A 16,668-nucleotide genomic window follows, 5' to 3' on the forward strand; every position below is an offset into this window, starting at 1 on the left:
GTCTGTCCGTTCTCAGATCTGAAACTCCATGCTGGGAGAACCACTACTCTCTTCAAAGCTGTCAGACAGGGACATTTAAGTCTGCAGAGGTTTCTGCTGCCTTTTGTTTGGCTATGCCCTGCCCCCAGAGGTGGAGTCTACAGAGGCAGGCAGGCCTCCTTGAGCTGGGGTGGGCTCCACTCAGTTCGAGCTTCCTGGCTGCTTTGTTTACCTACTCAAGCCTCAGCAATGGCAGGCGCCCATCCCCGAGCCTCGCTGCTGCCTTGCAGTTTGATCTCAGACTGCTGTGCTAGCAGTGAGCAAGGCTCTGTGGGTGTGGGAGCCTCCAAGCCAGGAGCAGGATATTATCTCTTGGTGTGCCGTTTGCTAAGACCGTTGGAAAAGTGCAGTATTAGGGTGGGAGTGACCCAATTTTCCAGGTGCCATCTGTCACGGCTTCCCTTGGCTAGGAAAGGGAATTCCCCGACCCCTTGCACTTCCCTGGGTAAGGTGATGCCTCGTCCTGCATCAGCTCATGCTCGGTGGCCTGCACCCACTGTCCTGCACCCACTGTCTGACAAGCCCCAGTGAGATGATCCCGGTACCTCAGTTGGAAATGTCTCTGCATTTTCTGCGTCACCCATGCTGGGAGCTATAGACTGGAGCTGTTCCTATTCGGCCATCTTGGAACTGCCCTCACTGCAACTCTTGCAGACCCCTAAATACACTGCCTTGGTGAACTTGGATAAGATAAGGAAGATTCCCTAGGTTAGCAGGCAAAGTCACTTGCTCTCTTTTCTCTCTTTTCCCCAGTCAGAAGGAACCTCTCTCTGTACTAGGCTGCCTGGAGTTGAGGGAGAGGTGACACAGACTTTCCTGTGATCACCACAGCTGACACTGCAGAGTCTCACCTGAAGGCTTGCAGACCAGCACAGTACTGGAGTTCACCAGTACTGGTAGCCACTACCGCCTAGCTGCTGCTGATGTTTATTCAAGGACCATGACCCCTTTAGTCAGCAGGTGGTGAATCCTGCTGGGACTGAGTCTGTTCCATCAGGACAGTGCATTTTCTTCTGGCCCAGAATGGGTCTAGAAACACCATCTAGGAGCAAAGACTTGGAATTGGGGGCTTCGGGAATCTGCTAAGCTGGTGCCCAAGTTGCAAGACAAAGTTCTCTGTGCTCTTCCCACTCCATCCTCCACATGGAAGATGTCTCCCCAAGAGCTGCACTGCCTGGAACTGGGGAGGGGTGATACAGGCACTCCCTTAGCTGCCACAGTTGGTTTTGCACTGGGTTGCATTCCAAGTCCACTGCCCCTGAGACTAGTGCAGCACCAGGGTTTGCCTGAGGACTGCAGTCCTTGTGGCCTGACTGCCACTCAAATTTATTCTGTGATCCAGGCCACTTTAGTCAGCTGGTGGGGAAGCCCCACTGGCCTGAAACTGGGTTCTTCTCGCTGGAGTTGGGGATTCCCCTGTGGCCCACTGGTAGTCTGAATGCTCCCTCCATAGGCATTGACGGAATTCCTACCTGTGTTGTGTTCTGCTATGACAGAGCAGCACTGAGCTCCATTGTAAAGTCCCCCACTAACTTCACTCTCTCCTCCATGCACATAGACTCGGTCTCCTCAATGCACTGCCTGGGATTGGTGTAGTCAATGCAAGACTGTCTCTCCTACATTCTTGAATGCCTCTTTCCTTGATAAAAAGTACCTGGTTTGAACATAGGTACTTTTATCACTCACCTGATCTTTTTGTTCTTATGAAGATGCTTTCTTGCATGGATGGTTGTTCAATTTAGTGTTCCTGATGGGGGATTATTGCTCAGGGTTCTATCTGGCCATCTTGCTCTGTCTCCTACTTCCTGGTTATTTTTAAAAACTTCTGTATTCTTTTCAAAGAGAAAATTAGTAAACTAGAAAATAGTGCTGAAGAGATCACCCTAATACTAAAAATATGAGAGAGTTTAGGTTTATGAAGCATTCAATGAGAAGGTCCAACATACCTCTGAGTTCCAGAAGGAAAACCAAGAGGATAGGAAACAGAACAATTAAAGAAGATATAATAGTTGATAATTTTTGAGAGCTGATAAAATATATAGATCTTCAAATTCTAGAAGCTTAAGGCACAGTCAAAATTTTAATAAAAATTCTACACGTAGATTAATGGGATTGGAAATACAGGACACCATAAACAAGGAGAAGGTTTTTAAAGCAGTCAGAGAGAAAAAGAAAGCTGAATTATCTACAAAGAAAAAGGAATTAGCTAAGAGCAGACTGAACAGTAAAAATAAGGTCAGAATTTGGTAGAATTAAATAAATTCTTAAAACTACTTAATTTCACTAAGAAATAAAATCTTAAAACTGCTGTGAGGATACATCATAATTATTTTAAGGAAAAAGAGAAAATATTATCACTATAACAACCTAGAATAACATTGTCTAATAGAAATATCATAAACATCATAAAGAATTTAATGTTCTCTATGACCTGCATTAGAAGGATGAAAAGAGATAGATGAAATTGATTTCTGTATTTTATTTAATCCAATATACTAAAAATATCATTTTCATATGTAACCAGTATGAAAAAGTGTTAATAAGATGTTGTATACTTTATTTGTACTAAGTCATCTAACACTCATAGCATATGCCAATTCAGACTCTAAATTTTATCAAAAATATTTATATTTCATAAAATATACAGATGGAAAAGTAATTTACATACCTAAGTTGTTACAAGCATACTTAGAAGTTTTCCAATATCTGATTAAGTATTCATCTGAAATTAAATTTTAAATAAATTAAAAACTCAATTCCTCAGTTTCTGAAGCCACATTTCAAATTTTTAAAAGTGACCAGGCGTAGTGGCTCACATCTGTAATCCCAGCACTTTGGGAGGCCAAGGTGGACGGATCACTTGATGTCAGGAGTTCAAGACCAGCCTGGCCAACATGGTGAAACCCCGTCTGTACTAAAAATACAAAAATTAGCTGGGCACGGTGGTGCACGCCTGTAGTCCCAGCTACTCAGGAGGCTGAAGCAGGAGAATTACTTGAACCTGGGAGGCAGAGGTTGCGGTGAGCCGAGATGGTGACACCGCACTCCAGCCTGGGTGACAGAGTAAGACTCAAAGTTTCAAACTACAACCACAACAACAACAGAAAAAAAAAAAAAGAAAAAAACTTAAAAGCCACACGTGCCTGATAGCCACTGCATTGGAATGTACAGATAGAATTTGATGTCTTTCTAAACTTTGGTTCAAGATTAAGGTCAAAACAAAACATTTTCATAGGAAAACCGTGAGTACTTATGTATTTCAAGAAGAAGGAAGTATAACCCAGAAGGAAGTAAAAGGTTCAAGAAGGAACAATAAGCAAAATAATCAGTCAACTTGATGATCAATCTAAGCAATCAATGGCTGTATAAAACATCAACAGCAATCATCTCAAATTTAAAATTATAAGTAAAACAGTAATATGTGAGACTGATGTCGGTGATAGGAGTTAAAGCAGTCTAAGGGTCGATCTGTTTATGAGAATAGCAATAATTTGCCTTAAAGTTTGCATAGTTCAAATATCCTTAAAGTTTTTAGCAATAATCACAAAATAAAAAAGAAAGTGTAAAACTTCCCATCTGGTAGAAACAAAGGAGAATAAGTAACACGATTAAAGCATAAGAAGAGAGCCAAAGCATGAACTTCAAATTGAATTCCTGAGGTTTTTTTTAAAAAAAAGACTTTATAGGAAATATAGAAAGTTTTTATGGATTAAAAGTTTTAAAGTAAATCTTTGTACAGGGTATGCAGCTTTTAAAAGATCAAATTCTAACTAGTGCCTTAATTATTATATTCCCTTTTATCTATAGCCATAATTTTGTTGATTAAGAGGGTGTATTAGTTGTCTTTGACATGCTACATCTTGCCCTGCATTCGTAACTCCAGAATTAACATGTCCTTAAGTTAAATGTGTTTGAACTGTGTGAAATTACGCATTTGTTCCCTGGAAACAAACTATAAAATACAAAATTAAATTTAATATCTAACATGCTTAATATGAATAATGTAGGTTATTTGATAAGTATATGACACACTTGTAGCAAACTACCCCTTCCCCACAAACACAGTCAATACACTGTGTTTTAATTTAAAATTATTTTGACTTCAGATGTTCTAAACAGCCAGTTTTATATATTTAAATAGCCATACAGTTAGATAGGAGAGTTGCTACAGTTCATCTTCTCTAATCCTATCCTTGGTGATAAATGTTACTTTTACTCACTATATTTATTGTTTAAATTTTTATACTTAACAGAGACTTTATTATTGTTGAGGTATAACATATATTGCAAACAGCATTATTCTTAATTGTACAGCCTGATTAATTTTATGAATGTATGCACTCATACAATTACCACCCAGATTCAGAGCGTTTCAGCACCTAGAAGGCTCCCTCATGTTCCCTCCTAGTCAATTCTTGTTTACCAAAGGTAATCACTGCTATGACATATCACACAGATAATATTTGCCTGGTTTTGGACATCATAAAAATAAAATCATACAATGTAAACTCTTGGGTGTCTGACTTCTTTTACTCAACATTCTGTGAGACATTCAGATTTTGTGACTAAGGCTTTTACAGAAAACATTTTACAAGTATTTCTCAATATCTTTTCTCCAATATAGAAATTAAAAAAGAGCTTTACACCTTGTATCATTTAGTAACAAGTTAAAATTTTACTTTCTTGGGGTGATGTGTGTCAGTCATAGTTAGCATTTTTATAAGAAATGTATACTATTTTTAAAAAATTGAATAGTTTACCATTCAAATAATCTTCCTTCCTCCTTTTCTTTTTGAGAAGGAAAATGTCTTTACAAGGTAAGTGGCAAGGCAGAGAGGGGTGAGGGAGTTATGTCAATAGCAGCAGAGAATGGCATTAGTGATCAGAAAAATATTTTTCATGAGTTCCTACAGATCATGTTTACATGGAACCATGTCATCACAAATCAAAGCCAGTTCCTCTCTGCAAAGATATATGTATTTTCTTCTGGAAGCTAAAAATATACACTATTCCTCATTGACATTTTCATCCAATTCTCCAAAAATGAAATCAATGCCAGTCATCATCTTTGATATTATTGGTGTTTCTGTCTTTGTGTAAATTTCAGGCCCTTGAAAGTAAAATGAAATCACTGAGTTTCTTCTTTAAATTTTGTATCTGCTCCTCTTACACCCCCGACCCCAAGATTTATGCAGATTGCAGAGATGGAAGAAAAAAGATCTCTTTTAACTTGAAACTTTGTCTGCACTTGCAAAAATAAAAAAAAATTTTAAACCTGCTGCTTTATAAAAGTCCTTTACTGTAAAACTTTTTTTTACTGGTAATTATCTCTGTTGTAGTTTATTTTGTCTGGCAAAATGTAATGTGGCAGCTGTAAAATCTACAGAGGCTTAATGAAATTGCTAGGTGGCAACAGAAATGCTAGCATTTTAAAAGGCTTAGCACATCATTCCAAAATTGCTTTGACAAAATTGTTAAGCTAACAATAAGATCAAGTTTTTAAATAGAATTTACCATTCATGGTTAACATTTTTATAGCTGCTTTAATAGGATGGTCAAATAAGATATGATTGTTATATTTTTATTTCTTATTTATTTCTTATTTATTTATTTGAGACGGAGTCTCACTCTGTCACCAGGCTGGAGTGTGGTGGTGCAATCTCGGCTCACTGTAACCCCCGCCTCCCGAGTTCAAGCGATTCTCCTGCCTCAGCCTCCCAAGTACCTGGAACTATAAGCACGCACCACCACGCCCAGCTAATTTTTATAATTTTAGTAGAGATGGGATTTTGCCATGCTGGCCAGGATGGTCTCCATCTCTTGACCTCGTGATCCACCTGCCTCGGCCTCCCAAAGTGCTGGGATTACAGGCATGAGCCACCGTGCCCAGCTGTTATATTTTTAAAAAGAAACCACTTTTAAGCAAACTGTCTTTTAGAAGTCTGCAGCTAAAATATTACACATACATAGAGTAGTTTTGCTCTCAAAGTTTGGATACTCTTCAGGAAAATAAAAAATTGATATTAATTCCATGACCTTGAGGTACTGGTTGTATGCCTAATAATGCATTTGTATATCAGACAGGGTGAGAGATTAAAGGTGCTCACCTCATACGTTATGGATATTGGTTTATAGAACATGTTGGATAACAGGCACTTACTACAGCTACTTGGAAGCAGAAGCAGGAGGATTGCTTGAGCCCAGAAGTTTGAGGATGCAGCCAGCTATGATTGCACCACTGCTCTCCAGCCTGGGTGACAGAGTGAGACCCCAACTCTTAAAAATAAATAAGTAAATATAGAAAGTGTTACAGAAGAAACAAAATGCTTAGGAAGTTCATTTGTAGTTTGCTTTACTTTGGGAATGAGATAGAAAAAGCCAAATGAAATTAATGTTTAATTAAGTGGTGTAGGGGAAAAGAAGTATCTCTTTCTTACCCATTGCTAGGTTCATGGCTGAGGCCCCTATAATAAAAGACAGATTAACAAGAGAAAAGCATACAAATTTATGCTTTTAAAAATAAATAAGTAAATATAGAAAGTGTTACAGAAGAAACAAAATGCTTAGGAAGTTCATTTGTAGTTTGCTTTACTTTGGGAATGAGATAGAAAAAGCCAAATGAAATTAATGTTTAATTAAGTGGTGTAGGGGAAAAGAAGTATCTCTTTCTTACCCATTGCTAGGTTCATGGCTGAGGCCCCTATAATAAAAGACAGATTAACAAGAGAAAAGCATACAAATTTATGGTATATAAGTTTTGTATAACACAAGAGCCTTTGGAATTGAAAACCCGAAGGAACAATTAAACCCATGGAGGGGGTTTGCACTGTTTGATGGAGAAGTGGATGAAGTTGAGAGTATAATTGGATAACAAAGTGTGATCTAATGGTAATAAACTGGGGGAAACTTAGCAAGGCCTTTTTGATCAGATTCTTCTTTGCGTCCCTGTGTCTTCAGAGATGAGGATGTTTCTTTCCTCCAGCTATACAAAGGGCACCTCTTGAATGAAGGTCTTATGACCTATTTCAGAGGAAAAGGGTGGGAGAAGGTCAGAGAGTGACCTTCCTGCTTCCGTGGTTTTCTCAAATACCAAGGTGCCATAATTATGGGGCAGCATGTTCTGAACCCCATCAGTGGATAAGGCAATTTATTTCTAAATGTCAGTGGCAGTCTCAAATTGGTGCTCTTTAATCAGCTTCCATATTATAAATAGAGAAGAGCTATTTAGGTCTCATTTGTAGTCGGAAATTACTGATAGTTATTCTGCCTTTCTAATAAAATAATGTAATTATAATTTGGATAAAATAGTTACTTGTAACACTTTTCGGCTAGCTGTATCTCCTGTAAAATGCCTTACTTACAGCTTTGTAAGCTGTAAAACAAACAAAAAGCATCAGGAAAGGATATAAAGTCATACATACCTCATCTTATATACTTAATACCAGTTAATTGACATATAATTGGAGCAAGTACAAGATCAAGAAGCAACTTAATTAGTGATACCATTTTAATGTCCCTAATGAGAGCAGTGGTTTTCAATTGTGTGTAGGATAGGTTGGTACACATATTGGAATCTCCAGGAAACTTTTTAAAAATACTGTGTAGATTCCTGTACTCTGTCTCCAGAATTCACACCAAAGTCCTCAGTGGATCAGGAAACAGAAAGCCTGCGTAATTTCTTAATTACCTTAAACTCCCAAAGTCAGACATTGTAAATAAGTTTGTTTCAGTATTCAAATAAGCCAAGCTGACTCTTATCTTAAATCATACTTGAAAATGTAACTAAAAGAGATTAGAGAATAAAGATCAAGAGTATTTTCTGGGTGAATAATTTATACCGTTTCTGGTATCTGAAAGTTGAAAGAAAACTTTGCTTTTCTTGATAGTGGAACTCCAAAATTTTTGTGTGTGTGTGGTCAGCAAAGTCTAAATTAGTAAGTTATTCTCAAGCAGGGCAGAAAGGCAACTTTAAAATGTTGTGGACCTGTGGTATAGATTTTAAATGGGAAACAAATTCTTTTTCTTGCAAATATTTCAATTAGATAATTATAATGGCATTGTACCTGATCTTTAGAGAAATTATAGTTTGTATCCTTAAACCACTTTTATTGTAGAAGAAATATGTGAAAACAGAGTTACAAAAACTTTTTTTCAGTATTTTGGCATGTAATTTTGGGAGATACAGTTTTTATTGATGGTAAGCATAAAGCAGTTGGTGGAAAAGGTGGAAGTGAAAGGCAAATCAAAGAGGAAGAACATAGTATTTCAAAGGAATAAAGTGAGCAGCTCCTCAGCATATTATTAGGAAGGAGGAATGAAAGGAACTGCTACTATTTCTTTCATGCTACTTGAATCAGGTGGCCAAGCACGCTTACTAAAGAAGAAATCGAGAGACCTGCTTCCCTCTATCCACGTTGTCCCATCACTTAAGCCTTGTTACTTTTAATAATAACCAATTTGGTTTTACTAATATAGATTGTCTGTATATCACTTGTTCCATTAGTGTTTTGTTGCCAAGTAGCATAGTTCTGGAAGTACATAACAAAACACAACTACTGGAAGCCTAATTGATCAGTAGCCATACCAGCATTCCAGTGGTTGTGGTTTGGGCAAGCAGCTTGCATGTGTTTAGTCATTTTAAAAAGAGAGAAAATGTGTGTGTTTGTGTGGCTAATGTCATAATTAAGAAATAAAAATATCTTTTATCTCCTATTCATAAAACAGACCAATTTGGAGTAACATGTTTGCATGATTTCATGTTATTAGAATATTGCAACTTGTATTACAAATAAAAATTTCTAAAACTATATGCTGATACTGTACTGATCATGTGCATTCAAATAAATGTCTTCATTTAATAAGTCATGTTTTACCTAAAGTTAATGACTATGTATAGTAAAACACCAATTTGACAAATGTAGTTAATAAGTACTAATTGGTTTGATCGTCAAATCTTAAAGCAATTGTTCTAAGTTGAGGATCTGTGCTAACTAGGAATATCATGTAATAAGTAATAAATAGACTACTTACAAAAAGGATATTCCCCAAGAAATTAATTAAAGAACAAATTGATATTTTAGGATACTTTGTACCTTAAATCATTTGTATTTCTAATATTTTTTTCTACATAAAAGATGCCAAAAAATTTCCCAAAGATCTAGAATAGAACGGTTTGAGAATTAGATCTATTATTCTGGAACTACAGTACTTGTCATGGATGATATGCTCTTTGTCTTCTGTGGGGGGAAAATGCTAAGTAGGTGATTGAGGAAAAATTCAAGGAGTGACTTTTCTTAGATGTGTAGTCTACATCTGTTATCTCTGAGAAAAGATTTATTAGATAATAATAGTCACCACTTTTACATGGCACTTACTGCTGTATGCCAGGAACCGTTCTAAGTCTTTAGTTTTGGTTTTTGTTTTTTTCTTTAATCCTCACAGCAGCCTTACCTATGATGTAACAATGATTTTTATAAATAAGGAAATGCAGGCACAGAGGGGCTAAATAACTCACTGAAGATCACTGTATAAACCATAAATATCAAACTTGGGATTTGAACCCAGGGATTCTGGCTTACACTATACTGTCTCTCAGTAAAATGAGACTACATACTAAATTACTGAAGTCAGCTACTATAGAAAGAATGAAATGAAGCTGACAAGTTTCTCTGATATTGAAGCAGCGTCATTGTCTGGGGTAAATACCCGAGGTTCGTAGACTCGTACCAAGATTAAGGACAGGGACACACATAAGGAGTGAGTTTAGGAACAGAGGTTTTAATAGGCAAAGGAAAGAGAAAGAACAGCTCTCTCTTCTCTCTCTTCTCTCTCTCTTTAGAAGAGCAACTTAAAAAGGTTGTGGACCTGTGGTATAGACTTAAAATGGGAAACTAATTTTTGCAAATATTTCAATTAATTATAATGGCATTGTACCTGATCTTTAGGGAAATTATAATTTGTATCCTTAAACCACTTTTATTCTAGGAGAAATATGTGAAAACAGGGTTACAAAAACATTTTCTTTTTTTCTAGAGAGAGAGAAGAAAAAGAGACTCCCGAATTGGAATTTCAGCCCAGAATGGGAGTGTACCAAATTTTGTAGGCAGGCTTGAGGAGGCGATATCTGATTTACATAGGACCCACAGATTGGCTGGACCAGGTGTGATGTTTACATAGCGCGTGGTGAAGGGTGGCCACCCCGCCCTAATCTTATTATGCAAATGGACTTTCCACTTGGCTGGCACCATGTTGTCTGCTACTTGCTGTACAGGTGGCTGGCAAAGAGAAGGGAAGATGGAGCCGCCATTTCGAACATGCCTAGTCCCAGGTAACCTTTTCCTATTGGCACAGCTGCCAGTATTCACCTATGCAAGCTTCCAGCTTGCTTGTCTGTCTGCAGCTCAATTGTACGGGCTACTCTCTGTTAGAAAAGAAAATGATTTTGGTACTGCTTTTCATTAAAGGAATACCTTACTGAGGACTTCCTTACTCTCACTATCTGCCTAAATAATTCTTTTTAAACTCCTATATCAGTATCTTTCCAAATCTTCTAGGTGAGTTTAGGGATTTGGATGATTAGCAAGATATGACCAACTTCCACCAGAATATAAATTCTTGAGAACCAAAAGTTCATAGGAGTTTAGTAAATGATGTTGCATGATTATCTATACCAAGAAAACTTAAATGTAAAATGTCTTTAAAGAGACTATGATTATCAATTTACATTATTGTAGATATCAATTTCAATCATTTACACAATTTTATTTTCAATAAGGGATTGCTGTTCTATCCTTTATGGTATCAGAGAAACAAGTTTTTTTTTTAAGTAGTAACAAAACTTTTGAGGAATTAATACAGCTTTATTTTGTAATCAACTTCTAGCATATACTACAATTTCCAGTGAACCTTAAATAATTTATGACAAAACTATCAGGAAAATGTTAAAATGTAGGGGAGCTGTTCTGAACCATTTATTTTCTATTTGTGCATTGTTATACCAGATTATTGATTTAACAATGTATGTATTGTTATGAACATATGGACTGAATTTTTTAGGGAATTCCATATTATAGAGGGACTTTGTCAAATCCTTCAGAGTTTGGAACAGCGGCCTCTGCATACATTTTTGCCAGACACCCTAATAGAACGTATAAAATAGGAAGACTACAATTTCTTGTGCCTGAATAGGCAAAGGGATTTTTCAGATCAAAATCATGTCATTGTTGTTCTAAGTCTCAAAATGGTTTCCTGATACTTTTGATTAGTGTTTCCTTACCATGTTTGTTGCCTAGTTAAGATTATTTCCCTAATTTTTAATAGTATGTGTGGAAGATGAAAAATAAGGGGACAATCTAAAGGAAATGGCAAGAACCCTCAGGGAAAAAAATGGATGAACATAAAATGATCTTAGTTTAAAAGAACATTGGAAAGAAGCTCTAAGGTGTTTGCATATCGAATTTCTGCTTATCCTTAACCTTGCCTCTAGCTGCTTGAAATTCTGTTTAGCAACTTTTCTGTGGAATGTTGGTAAAATCTATAAATGTAATCATTAGACTACTGGAATCAATTCATATCAGATTTACTCTTTCATAATAGCATTCTTGAATGCAGTCAACACACAATTAAAACACAGTACATGGAATTATAAGCTTCTAGAATCTCATTTTTAAATATTCTTTTGTTAGCATTTTTTTGAAGGATTTTAAATACATTTGCTTTAAATTTCTTCCTTTTAGTTAGACAAGATGAGTGAATTAAAGACTGATTCTAGCCACAACTCTAAATTCCCTCACTTGCAGGTTTGCATAACCCTTTAAAATTATTTAAAAATATTTTCTGTGGTTTGACTATGTTTTCTCAAGAATCCAGTACTTAAATGTCATGTGTGTGTTTACGGAATTTGACAGCAATGTAGTTTGTTGTCACAGTTTCTTTAACTTTATTACAAGCCATTTAAAAAATCACATTTGAAAATATTTGTGTAATTTCTCATTTTTGTTTTCTTTCTTTTCTTTTTTTCTTGAGACAGAGTCTTACTCTGTCACCCAGGCTGGAGTGCAGTGGTGTGATCTTGGCTTACTGCAACCTCTGCCTCCCAGGTTCAAGTGATTCTCCTGCCTCAGCCTCCCGAGTACCTGGGATTACGGGTACCCACCACCACGCCCAGCTAATTTTTTTTTTTTTTTTTTTTTTTTTTTTTTTTTTTAGTAGAGACGGGGTTTCTCTATGTTGGCCAGGCTGGTCTTGAACCCCTGACCTCAGGTGATCTGCCCACCTCAGCCTCCCAAAGTGCTGGGATTACAGGCATAAGCCACTGCGCCCAGCCTGTCTGTATTTTTTTAACAAGCCAAAGTATGATCCTCCTTGGTAATTCTGTTTCTCACTGCTCCTCACCATTTCTTTGCCCAAAATTCTTGCTGTTCCTTGTACAAACTTAGTAACTTCCTGACCCACATGCCTTTGCTTTGGCCGTTTCTTCTTTTTAGAATCCTAACCTTAGCCATGGTCAAGTCTTACCTATTAAAGGGCCACATATAAAATAAGAAATTAATTCTTTATTGTAGTTGAAGTAATTTGGCTATCCTCCAAACTCTTTTTTTTCTTAGATACCTAATACTTTCTATCTTGTATTTATGTATGTATTATCTCCCCAATAATACTTTAGACTCTATTAGCAAATGACCTGTAATGTTGGGAAGAAGATGTTAAAAAATATATATATATATATAGTGCTTAAAATAAAGATATACTTTAAATGTTCAATAAAAGCAAACAACATATTGTATAAAAGTTGAAATATATAGTTTCATCATTACACATTGTACATATGTACCAAAACATTACACTGTATGCTATAAATATGATTATATGTCCATTAAAAACAAAATACAACTTAATAAAAAAGGAGACATACATATAGTTCTTAACAGAGTAATTATCAGTTTACTGACCTTGGTTGTCCTGGTAAGTGAATAAATCTCTACATTTTAGAGTGATAAGGAATTATGAATTGCTTTCACCTTCAGCAGTTCTGATTGGTGCTACCATGCTGAGGAGGGGAGAGGGTCAGTCTGTATCCAGGGATGAAAAGGAAGAATGTAGCAAGCCTTTTCTGGTCTGGGTGGATACCAGAATCCACAGTGACAGGACAGGGACAGGGCATAGCATTTAGGCTTCTAGGTGGCATTCAGGCCTCTGTGTTAGCTGTGATCCGCAATCATTTATAAATTTGAAATGGTAACAGTTGCAACTCAAAATCATAATTTTGCCTCCAAAAGAAAGACAATCTGGAATTAGCCATGACAGTTAGAATCCCAGCTTCCTAACTTAGATTCGGGACTTAGGTACTGGAGAACTGGACAGAAAGTCTAGTAAGTAGAATTAATTAAAATAGTGGGATGGAGATTGGCAGTAGTGAGCGAAAGAAGTGTTAGAGGGATGTTACAGCACCATACATGCATCAGTCCCCAAGAGAAGAGGACGAATCTGGAAAAAAATAAAAAACCGAGAAGGCGCAGTCTTTGTGTTTGAGTACCCTAGGGCTCAGTCCTTGGTCTTCATTTCTTTTCTATCTTAATTCTTTTTTTTTTTTTTTTTTTTTTTGGTGACCTCATCAAGTCACATGGCTTTAAATACCATCTAGTAGGCCAGCAACTCCCAAAATATATCTGCAGTTGTGATCTTTATCCCACATTTCGGATCAAATTGCCTAATTGACATCCCCATTCGAATGTATAACAGATATCTTAAATGTAATAGGTTCCAAAGTTCTAATTCCTGCCACCACCTCCTAACCCCCACCTCAGCAGCCTGCACTATTTTAGACAATCTCTGTTGATGGCACTCTGTCCTTTTAATTACTCAGATCAAAACTTTGATGTCATCCAGAGTCCTCTTTTTCTGTCACTCCACATCCAGTCTGTCAGGAAATTCTGTTGTCACTACCTCTGAAATATCTTCAGTTACCAGCAGGTTCTCACCACCTCTATTGCCACCACTGTGCTTATTGGCCATCATCATCTCACACCAGATTATTAGTGCATTGTCTTCCTAATTGGTCTCCTAGTGTTTGTTCCCTTTAGTTGATAATTTGACAGAAATTGATTTTAGATTGTTTTATAATATCTGTGACATGAAATCTGATGGTTTTGAATGGTATCTTTTTGCAAGGGAAATATTGTTTTGCTTTGTCAGTTCTTTTCCAGCTAGATTGTGTGTTGTCTGTGTATGAAATAACTAAGAGGCGGCTTTTAACAGAAAACTTGTATAGTGACTGTAAAATACGACAACATATACCTAAGATTATGAGCTGTGATGATTCATTGAAATGATTCATTGAAATGTATTTGGCAATAACAATTGTGAGCCAAGTTTCAGAAGTCTGATGTATGATTGGTTAAGGCTTTGAGGACCATTGGTCTATAACACCACTTCAGTGCAACCTAAGATGTGCTGACTGATTAAAAGTTGCATTCAAACACATTTTTCTTCTTTGACACCATTATTAAAGACATGTCTCAGATTCATAAACATGCAGGTTTTTAACCTTCAAAGGAGGAATGACTTTTAGTAGTTTACTTTTTAATCATAAGTCATATTCTGATCATGTAGATGATAGGTAGAAGTTAAAAAGTCAGAATGATTCAGTCCTGATAAAAAAAAAATTCAGTTCTGGTTGTTTTCAGGAAAGTATAGATACTGTATGATAAACTTTTCCATGAACTTTTGTCAATGTCTTATCATTTGACAGAGTGATATCAGTATAATTTATTCAGATTGAATAATGGAATTTCAGTCATAGGCCTTTTGTGATTTTTGTATAGCTATTATCTTGAGTCTATAACCAAGTTCACCTAGCAGTTTTCTTAAAACCTGTATTAACTTACTTTTTATATGAGGGACAAAATAAAGTTTATTCTAATCAGTCTGTTTTGTTGAGCTTAATGTACAGCTTTACTTCTAGGTGGAGGCCTACTGGTGTCTAGGGAATGTATTTGTGTTAATACTCTTAGGTATGAGCTCTTAGGCATCTATACAGCCAAGCATTAAAACAAAAAGTTAAGGGACCTCATTGATCACATTTGGTAGTACAAAACAAGCTGCCTGAAATGCTAGTGAAATAATGAACAAATGTAAATAAGATAAAATCTAAATTCAAGCAAAATATATACTTTGACTCAAGACATTTCATTGTAGTTAGAAACCTTGTGAATGCCTAATAGGAATTTTCAAAGGAATTGATTTCTATCCATTTCAGAACACTATAGTCTAAATCGGAATCTTAACTTGGGATCTATAAATGGGTTATAAGTAGATCCATAAAACTTCAGAATTTATACAGAGCTTTATATTTATGGGCAATGTCCTTGAGAGAGAAACCACACCTTTCACCAATTTCTTAAAGGAATGCATAATTCAAAAAACGTTAAAGAGCTACTAATCCTTATCCATGTCTATATGTCACGTTGGTAAAACATTTGAACCAAGTTTAATTCTTAAGAACAATGAAAGGGCTCTATTTCTAGTTTCTAGGATCTACCATCCAGATTTTGAAAGATTAAGCCAAATCAAGGCATTGTTGTTAATAATGCTACTTGTTGTATTTGTATGAAACCCAATCTTTTTGTAGCATGTTGATTTGGTATATGTTAACTACTTATTAACATCTATACAAATAGGCTGCATTATCCATTGAAGTGATTGCTGTTTCCTGTGATTATAATTTTAAGCAATTTTCTTCTTTTTTTTTATTTTTTATTTTGGTGCAATTACAAACCAGTAAGCCTAGCTGATCCTGCTGCCCTTGGCTTCATCATTTCTCCATGGTCTCTGCTGTTGCTGCCATCTGGTAGTGTGTCATTTACAGATGAAAATATTTCCAATCAGGATCTTCGAGCATTCACTGCACCAGAGGTTCTTCAAAATCAGTCACTAACTTCTCTCTCAGATGTTGAAAAGGTAACTGTTAAATTTTTTTGTTTGTTTTTTTATTTGGGTGGGGATAGGTCAAATAAAGACAATGGGCTACCATGTTTCAACCCTCTGAAAAATCTATTGAGTTTTAAATGACCGCGTATTCCAAGAAGTTCAGTTATTTTATTTAAGAATCTAAAATAGTTTTATAAAGATTTATAGATCTGAGAAATATATGAAAAAAATTAGCCATTAGAAGTGCATGTTTACAAATACTTATTAAATACCTGATTTGTATAAAACACCGTGCCTGAGGAAGATATAGAAATAACTGGAAAGTTGACCCTGATTAACATGTACAGAACAATCTATAACAGCAATCCTCATCCTTTTTGGCACCAGGGACTGGTTTCATGGAAGACAGTTTTTCCAAGGATGGGGTGGTGGGGGAATGGTTTTAGCAAGAAACTGTTCCACTCAGATCATCAGGCATTAGATTCTCATAAGAAGCATGCAGCCTCAATCCCTCACATGTGCAGTTCATAATAGGGTTCGCATTCCTATGAGAATCTAATGCCAACATTGATCTGACAGGAGGCAGAGCTCAGGTGGTAACGTTCACTTGCCTACTGCTCACTTCCTGCTGTGCAGCCTGCTTCCTAATAGGCCATGGGACTGGTATGGGGCTGGAGGTGGGGGTTGGGGACCCCGATCTCT

General features: G+C 36.5%; 1 protein-coding gene across 20 annotated transcripts in view; it reads left to right on the forward strand.

Annotated features, from left to right (window-relative positions):
* PTPN13 (protein tyrosine phosphatase non-receptor type 13) overlaps positions 1-16,668 on the forward strand; it is a 225,410-nt gene that overhangs the window by 66,167 nt on the left and 142,575 nt on the right. For all 20 annotated transcript variants that reach the window (XM_055111581.2, XM_034958880.3, XM_055111582.2 and 17 more), the window contains exon 3: positions 15,818-15,996. In XM_055111581.2, the coding sequence (XP_054967556.2) occupies positions 15,818-15,996 (179 nt within the window). The remainder of the gene's footprint in view (positions 1-15,817; positions 15,997-16,668) is intronic.

This window comes from Pan paniscus, chromosome 3, assembly GCF_029289425.2.
Source record: "Pan paniscus chromosome 3, NHGRI_mPanPan1-v2.0_pri, whole genome shotgun sequence".
NCBI classification, from domain to species: Eukaryota; Metazoa; Chordata; class Mammalia; order Primates; family Hominidae; genus Pan; species Pan paniscus.